This window comes from Haliotis rufescens, unplaced genomic scaffold (genome assembly GCF_023055435.1).
Source record: "Haliotis rufescens isolate VD_foot unplaced genomic scaffold, xgHalRufe1.0.p SCAF_41, whole genome shotgun sequence".
Classification (NCBI taxonomy): Eukaryota; Metazoa; Mollusca; class Gastropoda; order Lepetellida; family Haliotidae; genus Haliotis; species Haliotis rufescens.
This window is the reverse complement of record NW_025964124.1, coordinates 929316-946967: the sequence shown is the minus strand read 5'-3', so window position 1 is coordinate 946967 and position 17652 is coordinate 929316. Positions and strand designations below refer to the sequence as shown.

Sequence of the window (17652 nt, the reverse complement as noted above, 5' to 3'; positions counted from 1 at the left end):
TTGAAGAAAAAGTGTCACATTCAAGCAGTGAGTGAGTGAGTATGGTTTTAAGCCGCTTTTCCAACTCTAGCAAAAGTGCACACACAATAAACACAATATAATACAAGACATAAACTGGAGCCCAGCTGAGACACTTAGATACAATACAATGACACCTACATACATACAATACCCACATCCATAAATAAAGAAATGATTTTAACTGTGTGTAAGTTCATTGGAGTATGAACCTTGCCAGAGAGGGCCAAATTGTATGATTGTCGGAACTTGCGGAGTTCCCCAAAAAGAGAAGTGACATGTATGCTCAACTTGCTTTACAGGAACATCTGTTGTCGTTTGTTTTCAAGCAACGTAATCGAAAAATATCATCATTGGGAAAGTGGGTGAGTGAGTGAGTGAGTATTTTTTTTACGCCGAGTTTAGCAATATTCCAGCAATATCAGGCAGGGAACCCACGAAATGGGCTTCACACATTGTACCAATGTGGGGAATCGAACTGGATCTTTGCAACGACAAGCGAACACTTTAACCACCAGGCTATCCAACTTGCGAGTGAATGATATTACTTCAAGTTTGGGAAACTACTGTACATCTGAAAACCCATGCCTCTTGCTGCATTAATAAACAAGAGTCATCAGAGTGAGTGAGTGAGTTGGGTTTAACACCGTTTTTAACAGTATTCCAGTTACATCACGGCGTGGTAGCTTGATGTGGGAGGAAAGCCCGAAGTGATGCAGGTCTCAGATGTTTACCACTTCGTTTACAAACTTCCAATCACTGCTGCCAGATGATTCAAAAAGCCTCTCAATTAAATCTGCTTGTTGAACGACTGATTCTGGTTTTAGAAAACATTTGACTTATGTATTGTATATATATGTCGCTTCTCAGAAAAAAAATGAAAATTGGATTTAACGTATTAAACATTTCTATATGGCACCAGAATACAAAGTTTTGATGTACCGAAAGAGTTAAATGATATATGTCATTAATGTTTTACAAAAAAATGTATTTCTGTATTGATAAGAATTTGTTTCTACAATCAACCAGAGACCATGGGAGTTTATTGCAATTTCACAATAAGAGGAGCTCATGGATCAGTTCCATACATGGTTGAGGCTGCCTTGATCATTTCACCCTAAATATTGTTTTCAACTATAAAAAAATTGAACAAATCTTTCAACCTCAACACCAATAAAAATATTCATTAACAGTCAGCTGTCAGCTGTTTGCCTCCCTGTGCTATCATCAGCTAGTAGCAGAGTCTTGAACATTCCAGGAAATATGTTTTTACATGATATGATTGAGAATGTTTGAGATTTCTTGAGTTTACATTCCTGCATTGTTTCTACTATCAAGCACCCAATGACTGTCCACATTTAGTAAATCATCTATAAGGGCTAAGACAATTGTGTGTGCTTTCCTTTCCTCCTAAAATCAAAAGTAGAAGCACCTTATGAGAAAACCTGGTGACATAAGTACACATGGAAATAAATCAGAAAACAATATTCCAATTTGGAAAGAAAAAGCATGGAATTGCGGCCAGGACATTGACCATGGACGCGTTAAGCAGTTTATATAAAGTTCTCATACATGTGAGGCGAGGTAATGAATCTTACCAGAAAGTAGGAAGGAAAGGGGTGGATTGTTACCTTTGTGTCTATCACAACCGATAAAGAGAAGTAACTCCCTGAGGATAAAGAAAAAGCTATAAAGCAACAACATGAAATACTCCCAGAAAATCTAAAACACTTTCTGTTTAATGTATTTAGATTGCTTAAGATGCCAATTTCAACTATTTGCCAGTTTGAAGGAGACAAAGCAAAAATTTCATCTTTATAAGATGCCGATAAAGGGAAGTAACCCCCTCAAGTAAAAGAAAACCATTTAAAACCACAACATGAAAGAACATTACACTTAAGTTTAATGATTCATTCACTTAAGATTAAATCCTCCCTGAAAATCTAAAACCCTTTCTGTTTAATGTTTTTAGGTTGCTTAACATGCCAATTTAAATTATTTACCAGTTTAAGGGGAGACAAAGCAAAAAATCCATATTAATTTGGATGTATACAGCTTATCCCGAAACAAAAGTTGTTATGTTCATTCAAAATTAACAGTGTTTGGCAATACCAGCTTAAAAAAGTATTTTTCTCCAATAACTTATGGGCTTGTAGACAAATCAGAAAACATCTTGAATTGGCAAATATATGATTTAAGTGTTGTATGTATATGTAGCTTCTCAGAAAGAAAATGGAAATTGGATTAAACTTCACTACTTGCTCCTATCCAGCATGTCTATATATCACCAGAATACAAAGTTTTAATACACTGAAAGAATTGTAAGAGTTTAATGATGTACACTTCATCAATGTTTTACTAAATGTATTTCTATATTCATAAAAAAAGATTCAACACTGACCATGGTGGTCAATTAATATTTTATAAAAGAAGGGGGTTCAGTTCAATACATGGATGAGGCTGCATAGATCATATCACCTCAAAATAGTTTTTTAACTAAATAAAATAAACACATCTTTAAACCTGAAAAACAGTAACAATACATATTTAGAATTGAGCAGTGGTCTGTTATTTGCCTTCCTTTGCTGACATAATTAAAACATAGAAGAGTCTGCTACGTTCATGGAATATGGTTTTGACATTCATGACATGATGCAATTGATATTGTTTGAGATTGCCCGAATTTACACCTTGCATTGTTTATATAATTAAGCATTCAAACTACTGTCAGCATTTAGTTAATCATCTATGAAGGGACTATCACAAATGTTTGTGCTTTCATTTATTCCAAAAATCAAAAGTATAAGAACCTAAGATATAAGCTGGAGACATAAGTACACATGGAAAGGAATCAGGAAAAAATCTCAAAGTTGGACAGAGAGCATGGAATTCAGGGCAACAATTGTCAAGGGACACTTTAAGCAGCTTTAAAATCATCAAAAATGTAAGGCTGGATAATGAACTTTACCAGAAAATAGGAAGTAAAGGGGTGGACTGTTCCCAGCAATCTCAAACACTGACCAGTAAAGCCGAGAAATGGAAATAGCCCCTTAAGTAGAAGAAAGCTCTTTGAAACAACAACATGAAAGGAAATTAAACTTAACTTAATTTGTTTAGTTAAGACTTTAAAATACTCCCAGGAGATAAAAAATACTTCCAGTTTCATGTTTCAAGGTGGCTAAACTAAAAAAAAACAAAGTCAAAATTCAATATCATTTCGAAAATGTACGCCTTGTCCTGACAAAAAAAGTAATTATTTTTATTCACGATTAACAGGTTCATGCAATACCAGCTTTAAGAAGTTGTTCTCTCCAATAACTAAACAGGGGAGGCAATTTAGTAACGTCGAACACTGTCACATTCTTTACAAATGATTTCATAACCATAATGTTACATTCCAGAAGAGCCAGTGGGTATTATTTTCATCTAAGCTTGCTTCATGTTTGCAACCTGAAAAATTGCACAGTGAGGCATTGAGGGATCACTGTCAGAAATTTCTAATCCATGAGGGTAATCTTATGATGGGACTTGATAGTGAGCAACAGTGGGCCTTAAGTGGACATGGGTTCTTAAATGTACGTTATGTACATATATGTCCAGGTTCCACAACTTCTACAAGGTAATAGAGCGCGGCGAGGCAAAACAAGGGATGTTGATCATATACCTGCCAACACCGGACTTCAGATCGGCTTCTCTAAATGCCAAATTGGATGTGAAAACTTCTATTTCTTCTGCATGAGTGAACATATACCCCAGTCCACATCAGGCATGCTGAAAGCTGAAAACACTGTTGAGACAATATTACATATCAAACCAGTTTGGATATAACAGCCAGGAGACAGTTCTTGAGGGGACAGAATAATTATTTGAAAGTCATATTAGTGAAAATGTCGTCTGTTATAAGAAATTTAACATAAAAATAGCATAATTTATTCACACAAAAGCACCTAACAGACAGAACTGATGGTATGCTACATTGTTTACATTAAATAAGGGGGGTGGTGACATTCTGCTGTCAGCCTCTGAGGCCTCAGCAAACCTTCATACCAAGGAAGGGTAGCCAGATGGGGGTTAAGAAACTTAATTTAACTTACTCCAGGTGCATGTTGACTTGAGAACCTAGTTGCACCAGACAAAATAAAGTTGTGCTCTTGTCCCATAACTTTATCAAAGATGAAACATTGATGAATATACTGAATAAGTTCTTCTCAGATGACCCGTGAAGATCTGGGGTAGAATAGATCTTCAGCAACCCATGCTTGCCGTAAAAGGTGACTATGCTTGTCGTAAAAGGCGACTAACAGATCGGGTGGTCAGGCTCGCTGACTTGGCCCGTGCATGTAATCGATCCCAATTGCGTGGATCAATGTTCATGATCTCAATCACTGGATTGTCTTGTCCAGACTCGATTATTTACAGACTGCCGTCATATAGATGGAATATTGCTGAGTGCGGCGTAAAACAACAAACCAAACCAAACCAAACCAAACCAAATCTGATGATATAATATATTTACATAAATATTGCTGTAAATCATAATTGGATGTGCACATAATCATGAAGTTTCCACAGTTTGAGTATGTCAAGCCCAAGAAATAACAAACAATAACCTAGTGTCCAAAGATTTGCGTTGCATGGAAAAGTAAGTGACAGTCAGACACAACTGATCACTTAGGTTTGTTTCTGGTGTTTCATATAGGTGTCAAGTATCATTGGTCAGCTGAGATAGCACACTTGGCTGTTTTTTTCACAGTCCACAGTTCACAGTTCTTGAAATAAATCCATTGAGTTATATAACAATGAGCAATCAGTCAACGTATTATAAGCTAATCATTTGTTGTTTTTACATAGGCACTTCATGTCCATATATGGGTGTTCCTTCTGATTTAGTAAACTTACACATGTAAACACTTAGTTTTAACAAATTCACTTTGCAAAATAACAATTATTAATCAATCAACATTGGCTATTCAGTCATCTATTGAAGTTTTTGTGAACTAAAACCATCAAGGGGAATTTCCATACAACAACATCTTATGGGCCACCACCATTCTTTTTGTGGGTTGGTTTATTAACATTAACATTCTGTCAACTTCAGTGTATGCATGATCAGATTGTTTAATGCGTGTATCTTAGACGTTTTTGACAGGACTCTGGTAAAACAATTCCCAATTGGAAATTTTGCACCAAACTCTTGAGACCTGCAGCTGGTACCTCGGTTCCTACGTTGTGGAATAACGTTGTCATAGAGATACGCAATTACGTTCTGGAAATTTTAGTATTAAGAGATGAAAATTCAAATGCCGAATATATAGAAAGGTAATACAATACTGCCTTGGTTTTATGACAAATTCATTAATTTTGATTTTCTATTCCTTTATGACTATCGAGAATCAAACTCTATAACGTTTCACCGACGTTTCAGAAAAGTAGTTACAAAACGTTGTGTGATGTCCGATGCACAACGTTTTCACAACGTGAATGTGCAACGTTGTTATAACGTTGTGAAACAACGTTGCACGTTGACGTTATAATAACGTTGTGACAACGTAATATCACGACGTTACCAATCCACAACCTTTCTACAACGTTGTGACAACGTCGTGTGTTAGCTGGGAATCTGCTTGAGATAGTTCTGGATCCAATGATAGTGGTGCTGGCAACAGGGTCACCATCCTTGGATACATCTTTAAATAAGTAAGTATCATACATGCTTCGTGTTTCATCATGTGTCGGATGTCTTTAGATTAGTTTATGATAGGTCGGTTGGTTTGTTGATTTACGCCGCAATATTCCAGCCATAAGGCGACGTTCTGTAATTAATCAAGTCTGTCCAAGAAAATCCAGTGATTGATATCATGCGCATAGATCCACGCAATTGGGATCGATGACATGCACCCACCAGGTCTGCGAGGCTGACCACCCAATCCCGTTAGTCGCCTTTTACGGCACGTATGGGTTGCTGACGACCTATTCTAACCCAGATCTCTACGGGTCTTATGATAGGTCCAGCTTTGGCTTCACTATCTACCATGGTGGAGAAGAGAAGTAGGGGCTACATGTATGTTTTAAAGATTGATTTGAGCAGCAGAAACATCAGATTGTATTCTGATTCCAAGTGGTGGAATAAGAGATTATTTTTTATTTTCGCGATTTTTGTAAAGAGGATTGAAAACACAGCCACAGGTTGTAAGGCAAAGCCTCAGGCCTTGGGGATGAAGTACCAAACTAGATGATTATTTATTATGCATTCCATGGTTTTGCAAATGCAGCTTCTCATTTATATTGGTTGATAATCTGAAGGGTCTCTCGCCTAGGTTTGGGTATGGGATTACTACAGCTCCTGTAGTAGCATCACAATCTTGTCCAAGGGCAGTATGGAGATCATGAATAGAGAATAGTCCATTATAATCTTCCCCGTCATCTGATTTGCAAGTAATAATGTTCTTTTCTTGCTGTCTTTGATATTTTTGGAATTTTTGGTCATAGTTAGTTGAGGATGAATGTTTAGCCAAAGTTTGTTTACATTATCATATTTATCAGTTAGTAGTACATTCCCATTTTGGAGATGGTGGATTTGGAACCCTTACCTTTAACTTTCTGAATCATGTTCCATACTTCAGACATTTGCATACGTGAATTTATTTTTGAGACATGTTTATTTTGCTTAAAAGTATGTCATTCTTTAGCATTTAATTTTTTTATATTTAAATTATGTACCACAGGATGGCGACGAAAATAGAATTATGTGTGGATTTGCAGAGGACAGTGTACATCAGCAATTTTGTTCATCAGAGAAGTTTGGGATAGGATCAGGAGCGTTGATAAACAAATCAGGTGTAAATTTGTAGGAGGACGGTAATTAAAACAAAGGCTAGTTTGCTTTCTTAAAGTTCCATCGTGATGATGGCTGAACATCAGTAGGGGGAACAACTTTCAGGATGGGTGAAAAGGGGTCACTTCCACTGAGGTCATCATGGACAGGCCACTCAAACTCATTTTAACAGATCAGAGTCTGTAATGGACAAATCAAGGGAAGAGTATGTACCTGAACCAGGACATAAATATGTTTTAGAGTTATCATTCAAAAGGAATAAAGCATTGTTGGAAATATACTCTTCTTGACTCTTCCCTTCAGGGCTGATATAACCACTACCCTACTAATGTTATACGGATAGCAGTGGCTTGGATAGGAGTAGCGAGAGTTACAGGACTGTGGAGGATATCTTACCTCGCCTACACTGAAGAACCTCCAGTGGCCTTTATCCATGCTGTTTCTGTATTCTTAAAACATGTCTTTGAAATATAAAAAAAACCTTTTACTTCTGGCCTTGATGCCTAAATTACTGAATAAACTGTCTGTCTGTCTTAAAAGAAATGATATGAATTATTCTGCCTAATGTCGAGTTGATCGGTATGTGTCATGTAGGTTTCTTGAAGACATAAAGCTGATGGTTTAAAATCTTCTAAAAGAGCTGGAGATCATCATAATTATGTCGGGGTCCTCAGCAATTCCATAGAATGAGTTGACTTGAGCAGCTCATGGCGGCTCAACTGGGGATCTTGAGCAGGAGGTACGTCCACTCCCATGGACTGGCTGTGTGAGAGTGACGTCCATGTCCAGGGGCTCAATCGGATTATAAACCTCAACAGAAGTTGTAACAGAAGGTACCTCCAAGTGTTGGAGTGTTCTGGCTTGTCTCCTCATTTGCTTTTTAGCTTTTTTTTCAATAAATGGGCTTTGCCCTGAATTTTTTCTCTTTTGGTTACCTGGATCTGGAGTGGTACTTTGATCAGAAGGTTGTGATTGTTTTCAGATCGGGTGGCAGATGTCGATATGGTTGGATAGTTTTTAGATGCCTGAATGATGTCATCAATGGTAAGTTGGCCATCCTTCAACCAAGTGAGTGAGTGAGTGAGTATGGTTTTACGCCGCTTTTAGCAATATTCCAGCAATATCACGGCGGGGGACACCAGAAATGGGCTTCACACATTGTACCCATGTCGGGAATCGAACCCGGGTCTTCGGCGTGACGAGCGAACGCTTTAACCACTAGGCAACCCGACCGCCCCCCTTCAACCAAGAGATAGAAGTCTGGCAGTGTATTGAGACTGTAGTTACTTTGGTACATGGAACCGGAGAAGAAGAGAACGCAGCTGAAAAGCTTTTAGAAGAAGGTGTTTGGGGAGGAATTAATCACTTTTTAGCTTCAGTGTATGGAATGTTATGGTACGCCTGAGTTTTAATATTTTTGTTACAAGACCAAAAGCAGGACATGGAATTGATGAGGACATCTTCTCTCCGTTGCACTTCTCATTTCCACAGTCTCAACGGAAACATCTTGCCTTGTTTGTGCAAGTTTTGATGACATGACAGAATTTTTGACGTTTGTAATATCGGAGTGGATTTGGAACATAGACCTCAACTTCGATGTTAAAGTAACCTGCTTTTATGGACTTTGGAAGGGTTACAAGAGAAAAAGTGAAAAGTGTTTTTTTGTTTCTTGTTTAACACCGCACTCAGCAATATTCCAGCTATATGACGGCAGTTTATAAATAATCGAGTCTGGACCAGACAAACCTGTGACTGACATCATGAGCATCGATCCACGCAATTTGGATACAATGACATGCATCAACCAAGTCAGCGAGCCTGACACCCGTTAGTCCCCTATAACGACAAGCATAGTCGGCTTTAAGGGCAAGCATGGGTTGCTGAAGTCCTATTCTACCCCGGATCTTCACGAGTTGAAAAGATAAGTTTGGATATTGATAATCTTGTGTTTTTGTGGTAAACTGTTTAAGTGCGGTGACACCTTGAGATTTTAATTCAGTTGCTATCTCTTCTTCTGTCATGTCTGGCAGACAGAGAGCTCGATCACGAATGTTCCCCTACTGGAGTTCAGTGTCTTGTGCACTGAGACAACAACCCGTGTATTGACAAACCGCTGAAGGCCCAACATTTAATATGATGGGTTGCTGTCTCCATGCACATTCCACAATGATACGACCACAACGTAGATATGTGACATTCTTAACCTCACCACAGGCACCCTTACCCATGGAGATCGCAGACGGGTAACGTTTGAAAGGACTATAACCTAGATTTGAAATAACTAAGAATCTTGGCCAATATCTTTTCATTATTGGAGATAATTTCGCATCAGATAACAAAAAATGGTCCCTTCTTTTATTACTTCTTGTTGAACCAGTGGGTGTGTTGTTAACCATGATATGAGAATATTATTCAGCATTCCTGCCCCCTATCCACTATCGAGTGCCAGCGAGGCGATGTTGCAATGGAAGACAGCCTTTGTTCTCATCACAATTTGAAAATAAAAACACAAACAATCTCCCGGACAAACATGTATTTTTCTCATTTTCTTCCAGTATACATTCAGCAGAACATTAAAAGTGCGTTATTTTAATATTGCCCGATGAGAGACATAACTAAACATGAATATGCACAATAACATAACATAACATAGTTTGTTGAACATGTACACTAAGGTGCATTAAGTTGCACTTCATTTTCATTTGTTATCGGATCATGATACAAAGTTGTCCCTCAGCCTGAACTCAACAACCGGACAATGACAAAGTTTATAACTAAATATCTGATGAAAGTGTCTGATAACTGCAATTCTACCATGAATTTGGAAAATATTGGAATCTGAATGGTCAATCAGAGGCTATCAAATCACAATAAACCCCCTCTGATTGAAACAGATGGTTTGACGGCTGCATCACCGCGGAAGTTAATATTCAATTATAATGGTACTTTTTTCAGTCATTGTCGGTAGGCACATCTAAATAATAATATCTACAAATACAGGTTACAAAATGCAAAGTTGCGGTTACTACAATATTCAAAGTATGTTCGACAATACATTTTGTGCAGAAAACACAATAGAACTCTTCAGAGAGTATATATATATATTAAGTTTTGGGGACAACAGAGTGCTTGGAATACATCAACTGTGACGTCATAGCGTTGGCGTCACATTGAGCAATATGACGTCATAATGATAAGGTGCGGTGTAGAACGAAAGCTTTGCAAGGCTTGCTTAGTTTTCTTATGGCGTGCCCACCTCATGTTAACCTACAAGTTGCCGTGATACATGCTTTCAACACCTGTCATATGATCGAGTGACCTATTACGGTATAAACAAACTGCTTGAGCATATACAGCTTCATGTTTTTTTCACATGCTGTTGTCAGTGGTCCGGTAATTAAGATCGACAACCCCCACAAAACACTGTATTCAACCCATGCAAGGTCACTCAATATATTTGCTAGCTCCAAAGAGTTCACGGTTTTTTTTAGTCATGGTAGAATGGAGATAATTGATCGCGCTACATTTAACATTTGAAACCTCATGCTGCCCGTTCGGTTCCAAATTCAATTTAGCGCGGTTACATTTACAGGTGACCTACCTTTACATTGAAAACACCTTATGTTTATCTCCCAATTGTTCTTTATTATCGGTCTATTACATGTCTGATATGTCCATTTATTATGATAAATATCCTGCACCTATTCACAACCACAGCTTCTTTTAGGAAGTGACGTCAACATCTCCGCAACAACATTGCTCGCTCATGATAGTAATTGGATGCGATGGCAATTTCTAAATCAAACATGTAAGTCATGGTTTAAGAAATGATATGATTGACATATTGCCGATGTGACTTTGATTTTAACTCATTTACTCAATGAATCTCAGAACGAAGCCTGTTAACTTGGCATGCTTGTATCAATATAAACGTTAACTATCAACTATATGTGTGTAATAAGACTACTTAGACAAAAGATACATGTTGACAACTCTATAACCCGGAAGAGGAACAAGGCATAGTGATACGAACTGCGCATGACAGGGAGACTTACCGCGCAGGAAGGAGGGTGTCCTTGGTCAAACACATCTGTGCTTTGGTTGGTTAAGGTGAAGTTACATGGTAGCAGAGCAGAACAACACAATAACATGGCAAAGATTTTTAAGATACCACGCAGTTTAACGGAACAAAACAACTATGAAACAACTAATGTGTGGAAGCTCGAAACAGATGTTCAAGAAGAGAAACAGGCATTGGCTAAAACACCTTTTCTGTCGGGACAAGCAAGGGCAAAGGCTTTTGAGAAAGATTTGACAATACTTAACTGTAAAGATGTAATACTAGAATTGATGAGCCCACTTGATGAACCATGTGAACAATTTAGAAACGATGGTTTTAGTCGATACTGTACCAAGTGATGTACAGTTTAGATTTGGAGATGAAGTCCAGGTTCGTTCATTCATGAAGGCGACAATACCAGCGCAGATGGGCGAGACAGTATGTAAACTGAAACAGAAGTGGTGAATGTAGACCTTCCACTCCTTTTGAGCAAGGACTCCCCGAAGAAAGCAGACACTGTTCTGGGCACAATCAAGTCCACGGTGTTCCAGAAGACAGTGGAGTTAGAGTCTAGAGCAAAAGGGTATTTCTGTATTGATATTGGCGAACAAACTCAAGGAGGCGTGGAAGTATTTGAGTTGTTACTGCTTGATGGAAATCTTAGCAACAAGGAGAAGAGACAAAAAAGAGCAGTTTGGCCTTGCTTCAGAATTTAGAATAAAATGGTTGAATAAAAACGCTGGCATTAATGATCATTACCTGATTAATATTTTGTCACAGATTGTTTAAGAATGCAACGGAAACATAGAAAGACACCACCCAAGACAGCACCACATTCCTGACGACTAATCAGTGTCCACTCACAATGCAATGAGCGTCTACCGAATTTCAGAGAATTTCAATATCAGATAAGTTCGGCTTCCCAATGTATGAGATTCAGTTGCAAAATGAGAAGACTGAAGCGTGACACCGCATCGATGTTACGTGACCAGGTGAGTCACTCTGGTACATTCTTTACGGGGCGTTTTCAAGGCTAATAACAAAGCTAATGAAACAGTTAATTAATTCATGTAAAAATTCCGATAAAAGTGAAACAAACCATGTTGTTTTTGGTATTGTTTAAAACAATAACTATCAACCACATAAGAAACGTCACGTCTAACGAAGTGTTGATCCAGACCCGATCGATCGAAAACATATTTCATAGTTATATTAAAATAATAAAGACTCACATTTCATATTTTAAGAAAATATACACTCAAATATTTTGGATCTAAAGCAATACTCAATTTTAATGCAGGAAACGATCAATCTTTGCCGGACGGACCATTCGTCTCACGACCAAGATGTTTTGCAACCACAGCAGTTGTTTCCCCTTTCAACAGGTGGAGTTATATCCAGATCAATATAATTAATGTATTTTGGCCTATAATTATTTGGTGTTTTTTAAACATAAAGACTCAGGAAAATTAAGAAACTTATTATGAAAAAACAACATTACCACGTTTAAACTTGAATGTATTACGTCATACCTAAATCTATGTAAACTCAAGAAAGTAATATATGTATTTATATTTTTTCATAACTATTTTGATTTCTTATAGGGAGCACACAAAATGATGGAGATAAAGGTGGGGGGCACCAATCAACCTTATTAGGTATTTTTTTCAAAAACAATATTCGTTTTGTTCAACAATGATGTACATTTATTTTAGATAGGATGAATTAATCTCAAAATTAATTTCATATTATTAGTTTTAGGTAGAAACTCAATATCACAGTTAATTACTTTCATAATTAACAGACAACACAGAGTATTAAGACATGTAGAATTATGTTTGTCTCAAGTATATTCTTTAAACCAAAGATTTATTTTTTACCATGTTTACTGAAAAAAAAACCCATTTCTTTAATAATGCAATGGTTATATTATCATAGCAGATAAAGAGTCATAATATGCACAGCTAGCTTAATTTTAATGATAATTATTTCGCATTTCTTGGGATGATAAACTGGACACATGACAATATGTCAAGAAATGTGTTTTTATCTATTATTGTCCCATAACATGGTTTACTGTGGTTTATTTTTTCACATAATCTAATTGGCTGCCTGGGAGTGGAAAGCTGTGTCGTTATTTTAATCGGAGACCTTAAATTGTTCTAATGTGTAAATTTTCAGAACATGGTAAGTAAAGAAAAACTCAAATTTATGGGTGATGAGAAAATTTACCAAGATGAGGTCCTTTTATAACATTTTACCATAAACCTCATTTCTTTACATTAGCAATGTCTAATTTTAATTGTAATCCTTTTTACAAAAAAATCATATATGAAGAGGTCACTAAAATACATATTTATTATGAGTCTTGTTTTCATGAAGATAAAAAGAGAAAATGTTAATTTTAAATTACCTATTATCAGTAAGTCTTAACTTCTAATCTGATAAATTAACAAAAGAATAAAGTTTGGAGGTAACTGTTGCAGTAAAATAACAATATAACATTACAAAGGTTATTAAAATGCAAATATTTGTAGAACTATTGAAATGATTTGAAATATCATGTCCAAAGCAAAATTGTCCACTGAATAATTCATGATTAATCTGCCACAATTAGAACTCGGCAAAGCCTCGTTCTAATCGTGGCAGAATAATCACGAGTGTGTAGATTGTTCGGTAACAACCGAACACAGTGGTTAATCCTCAATGTTTCCCGCCGATGAGACCCCAATTTCCGTTTCTCAAGTTGAAACAATATATCAACCCGGAAATCTGTTCGCAAAAGAACTGTAGAAGTGGTATACAATCAATAAATGTACTACAATATTCACAAAGTTTACACAAATCAATACAAATTTCTACGCAGCAATTGCTATGGCAGGAACAAATAGAGTTGTATTATCATTTGCTAGTTTGTTTGTTTTCTTGTTTTACGCCGCATTCAACAATATTCGAGCTATATGACGGCGGTCTGTAAATATAGGGCGACATGAAGAGGACGTTTCCAAATTTGACAAACATGATGTCCTATGCAATGCCCTGTTTACAAGTGTACAATACACGGTGGTGCGTTATTATCACTATTTTGTAGCAATTAACAAATACATGCTAATGATAAAGTCGGAATCACTAGCGTTTTAGTCGAGCTTTCTTATGCTTATGGACATTTTTATTGACTCACAGGGTGTTTATTATAATCACCATCATTTATAAAGATGAACTCGTATAACTGTGCATCAATCTGCATATTTTTTGGTATGATGTTTCTTCAGTATTGCAGTAAAAGTTCATTCACTGCACAGCTACCACTTTCATCCTTATTGGCCAGAATTACCCTTTCCTTGTCGGCAGTGGCTATTGTGACATGTGAAAGGATATATTTCACAATATTTATATTTCTGGATTCACAGGCAAAATATAGGATGGTGTTGCCATTTGTATCAACGGATGACAGATTTGCTCCTTTCGTCACCAGGAAGTCAAACACGTCTCTCTTCCCCATCAAGGCCGCCTTCATTACTGCCGTCTGTCCGCCCTTTTCTCTGCTGTTAATGTCAACAATATTCTGTGCGAGAATATACTCGACTATCTCCAACTTTCCACCCTTCGAGGCATAATGAAGAATGTTTTTGTCATAATTATCCACTAATGTCAGATTCGCCCCCTTCTTCACAAGTAAATCAAAAGCTTCTTTATTTCGAATTCTTGCTGCATTCATTAGTGGAGTGTTCCCACTCTGTGCTCTTGAATTGATGTCATCTACAATATTCTGTCTAAGAATATACTTCACTATCTCCACGTTTAATCCATCACAGGCCAGATGAAGAATGTTCTCCTGACGTGCAGTTACGCTTGTTAGATCAGCACCTTTACTTACTAGCAAGTCAAACACCTCTCCAAGTCCATGGAGTGCTGCCAGCATCACAGGTGTCTTGCCGTCACGATTTTCACTGTTGATATCCACAGTTGTTTTTGTGATCAAATACTTCGCTACTTCAGTTTGTTTGCTAGTGCAGGCCACGTGAAGGAAGTTGCTATAATCATACTTCCCTTGTGTCAGATTAGCGCCTTCTCTCAAAAGCAAATACAATATGTCTCTATGTCCCACGGAAATTGCTATCCTTGCTGGTGTCAATGCGCCAACGTCTTCGCTGTTGATGTCTACAATGTTTTGTTGGAGGACATACTTCACTATATCCACATTTCCGCCATAACACGCCAAATGAAGGATGTTGTCATCGTCTTCATTCACATGAGTCAAATCTGCTCCTTCACTGATAAGTAAGTCAAACACTTCTTTATGTCCCCAACGTGCTGCCACCATTGCTGGTGTCAATTCTTCTTCGTTTTTGTTGTTGATGTCTACAATATTTTGTTTGAGGACATACTTTACTATATCCACATTTCCTCCTTCACACGCCATAAGAAGGATATTGTTGTTTTCTTCCTTCATAGTCAGAATAGCTCCTTTCTTCACAAGTAAATCGAATATGTCTCTGCGACCCATCTTTGCTGCTATCACTGCTGGTGTATAGCCATCCAGATCTTCGTTGTTCATTGCATCAATGTTCTGTTCGAGAGAATATTTCACGATCTCAATATTTCCCCCTGCAAATGCCATGTGAAGGATTGTCTCATAATCAGGGTGCATTATTGACAGATCAGCGCCTTTTTGCACTAAGAAATTAAACACGTCTAGTTTCCCGTTTACAGCTGCAAGCATGACAGGTGTCATCCCGCAGTGTTTCCTGTTTATGTCCACCCTGTTACGTTTCAATACATCTTCTAGTATCTCAGTATTTCCTCCCCGAATGGCCAGATCCACAAAAGTAGATCCCTTATCATCAAGTAGTGTTAGATCAGCACCTTTACTCACCAGCAAGTTAAATACGTCTCCATGTCCCCTAAACACTGCTAACATGGCTGCCGTCGACCCGTCCCGTCTTCTTCTGTTGATGTCTGTCACGTTCTGTTCGAGGACATACTTCACTATTGGAATATTTCCCCCTTTACATGCCACATGAAGGATGCCCATCCGAGCAGTACTCAAGATTGACATACTGGCTCCTTTCCCCACGAGAAAGTCAAACACTTGTCTATGAGCATTCTGTGCTGCAAGCATCAGTGGTGTCATTCCGTTCTGTCCTCTTGTGTTGATGTCTGCATGACCCTCAGATAATAAGTATTTGACTCGGCACATGTCTCCATTCTTGCAGGCATCGAGGAGATCAGTGTTTGACTGACTTTGGTTTTGTGTGTGATTCTGTGTTACTGAAAGAAAACATCAATATTTATCATACAAAACTGGCTTCCACAGTAGATATCGCTTGGGTGAGATCAAGTGAGATCTCAGTAAATTGCATTAGAATGCTTTGTAGACCATTGTGACGTCATTGTTAACATGGAGGCACTGCTTATTACCGTAGAGAAACTAAAAAAGTTGGAAGAATGATGTTGGATGATAAATAAGCATAGCAGTTTTTTCCTCATTTATCACCTCTTGATTGATATATTTGATATCAAAAGACACTCGGGTGATAATCTCTATTTGTCATCAGAAACATGTATTGAAGATTCTGTATTAATCTTCGTCTTATTTTGTTTAGTATGTGTAAAGATACACAGATATATCAATGTGTGTTCTCTTCAGTGCTAGTTTTCAATTACAATAGAATTTCAGTAGCATATTATGCAACCCATTTCGTAATGTTTTTTGTATTGTTTGTTGTGGAGCTGCCCTCAACAATATTCAAGCTCTATGCCAGAGTCCTGCCAATTATCACTTCTGGGCCAGACAATGTATGGATTGATATTATGAGCAAGGACCGACGCAGGCAGTGAAAGATAACACAATATCAACAAGTCACCGGATTGATGACCCAATCTATGTAGTCGTTTTGGAATAGATACCACTGGTGATCAATCATCACCGAGGGGCCCGTGAAGATCCGGGGTAGAATAGATCTTCAGGAACCCATGCTTGCTGTAAAAGGCGACTATGCTTGTCGTAAAAGGCGACTAACAGGATCGGGTGGTCAGGCTCGGTGACTTGGTTCATGCATGTCATCAGTCCTAATTGCGTGGATCAATGCTCATGTTGTCAATCACTGGATTGTCTGGTCCAGGCTCGATTATTTACAGACCGCCGTCAATAGCTGGAACATTGCTGAGTGCGGCGTTAAACAACAAACCAAACTAAACCACAAAGCACTATAGCATCATGGGGGCAACAGTAGCCCGGAATCCCAAAGGGGGCTGTTATAAATATGATACGTCAATGCCAAAGAATAGTCAGCCTTGATTATCTGCGAGAACAGATTTCATTGATTGTAAAATGCAAAATAGTGTTGACAAGTATATGAACGGATCACTTAAACAGTAAATCACACAGGTCAATAAACCATTGAGATATAATTGTGCTGTGTAATGGATAGTGGTGTCTAGTATAATGAAATCCGTTTTGGAATAGATACCACTGGTGACCAATCATTACCGAGGACCCGGTTACAGTATGCGTTTGAGACGATTTGGCGTAACAGCCCAAATAGTCAAGAGAGTATAAAATGAAATTGTACAAACTTATGATAGTGTAGGAAAATGGATTCAGACAGTTTATTTTATGATTTCATGTGTGCAACAGTTTCTGTGAGCATGACTGACAGATATTTCTTATGATTATGAAAACGGTTTTGTTGCTCATATTTATGAACCAAATCATATGCCAACTTCACTCGACTCC

The 17652-nt window shown here is 37.7% G+C and overlaps 1 protein-coding gene across 1 annotated transcript in view; it reads right to left on the bottom strand.

Annotated features, from left to right (window-relative positions):
* Positions 1 to 17652, bottom strand: part of LOC125372499 (serine/threonine-protein phosphatase 6 regulatory ankyrin repeat subunit B-like) — a 62691-nt gene that overhangs the window by 28739 nt on the left and 16300 nt on the right. Inside the window, exon 2 of the mRNA XM_048382740.1 lies at positions 14220 to 16184. Within this exon, the coding sequence (XP_048238697.1) occupies positions 14220 to 16184 (1965 nt within the window). The remainder of the gene's footprint in view (positions 1 to 14219; positions 16185 to 17652) is intronic.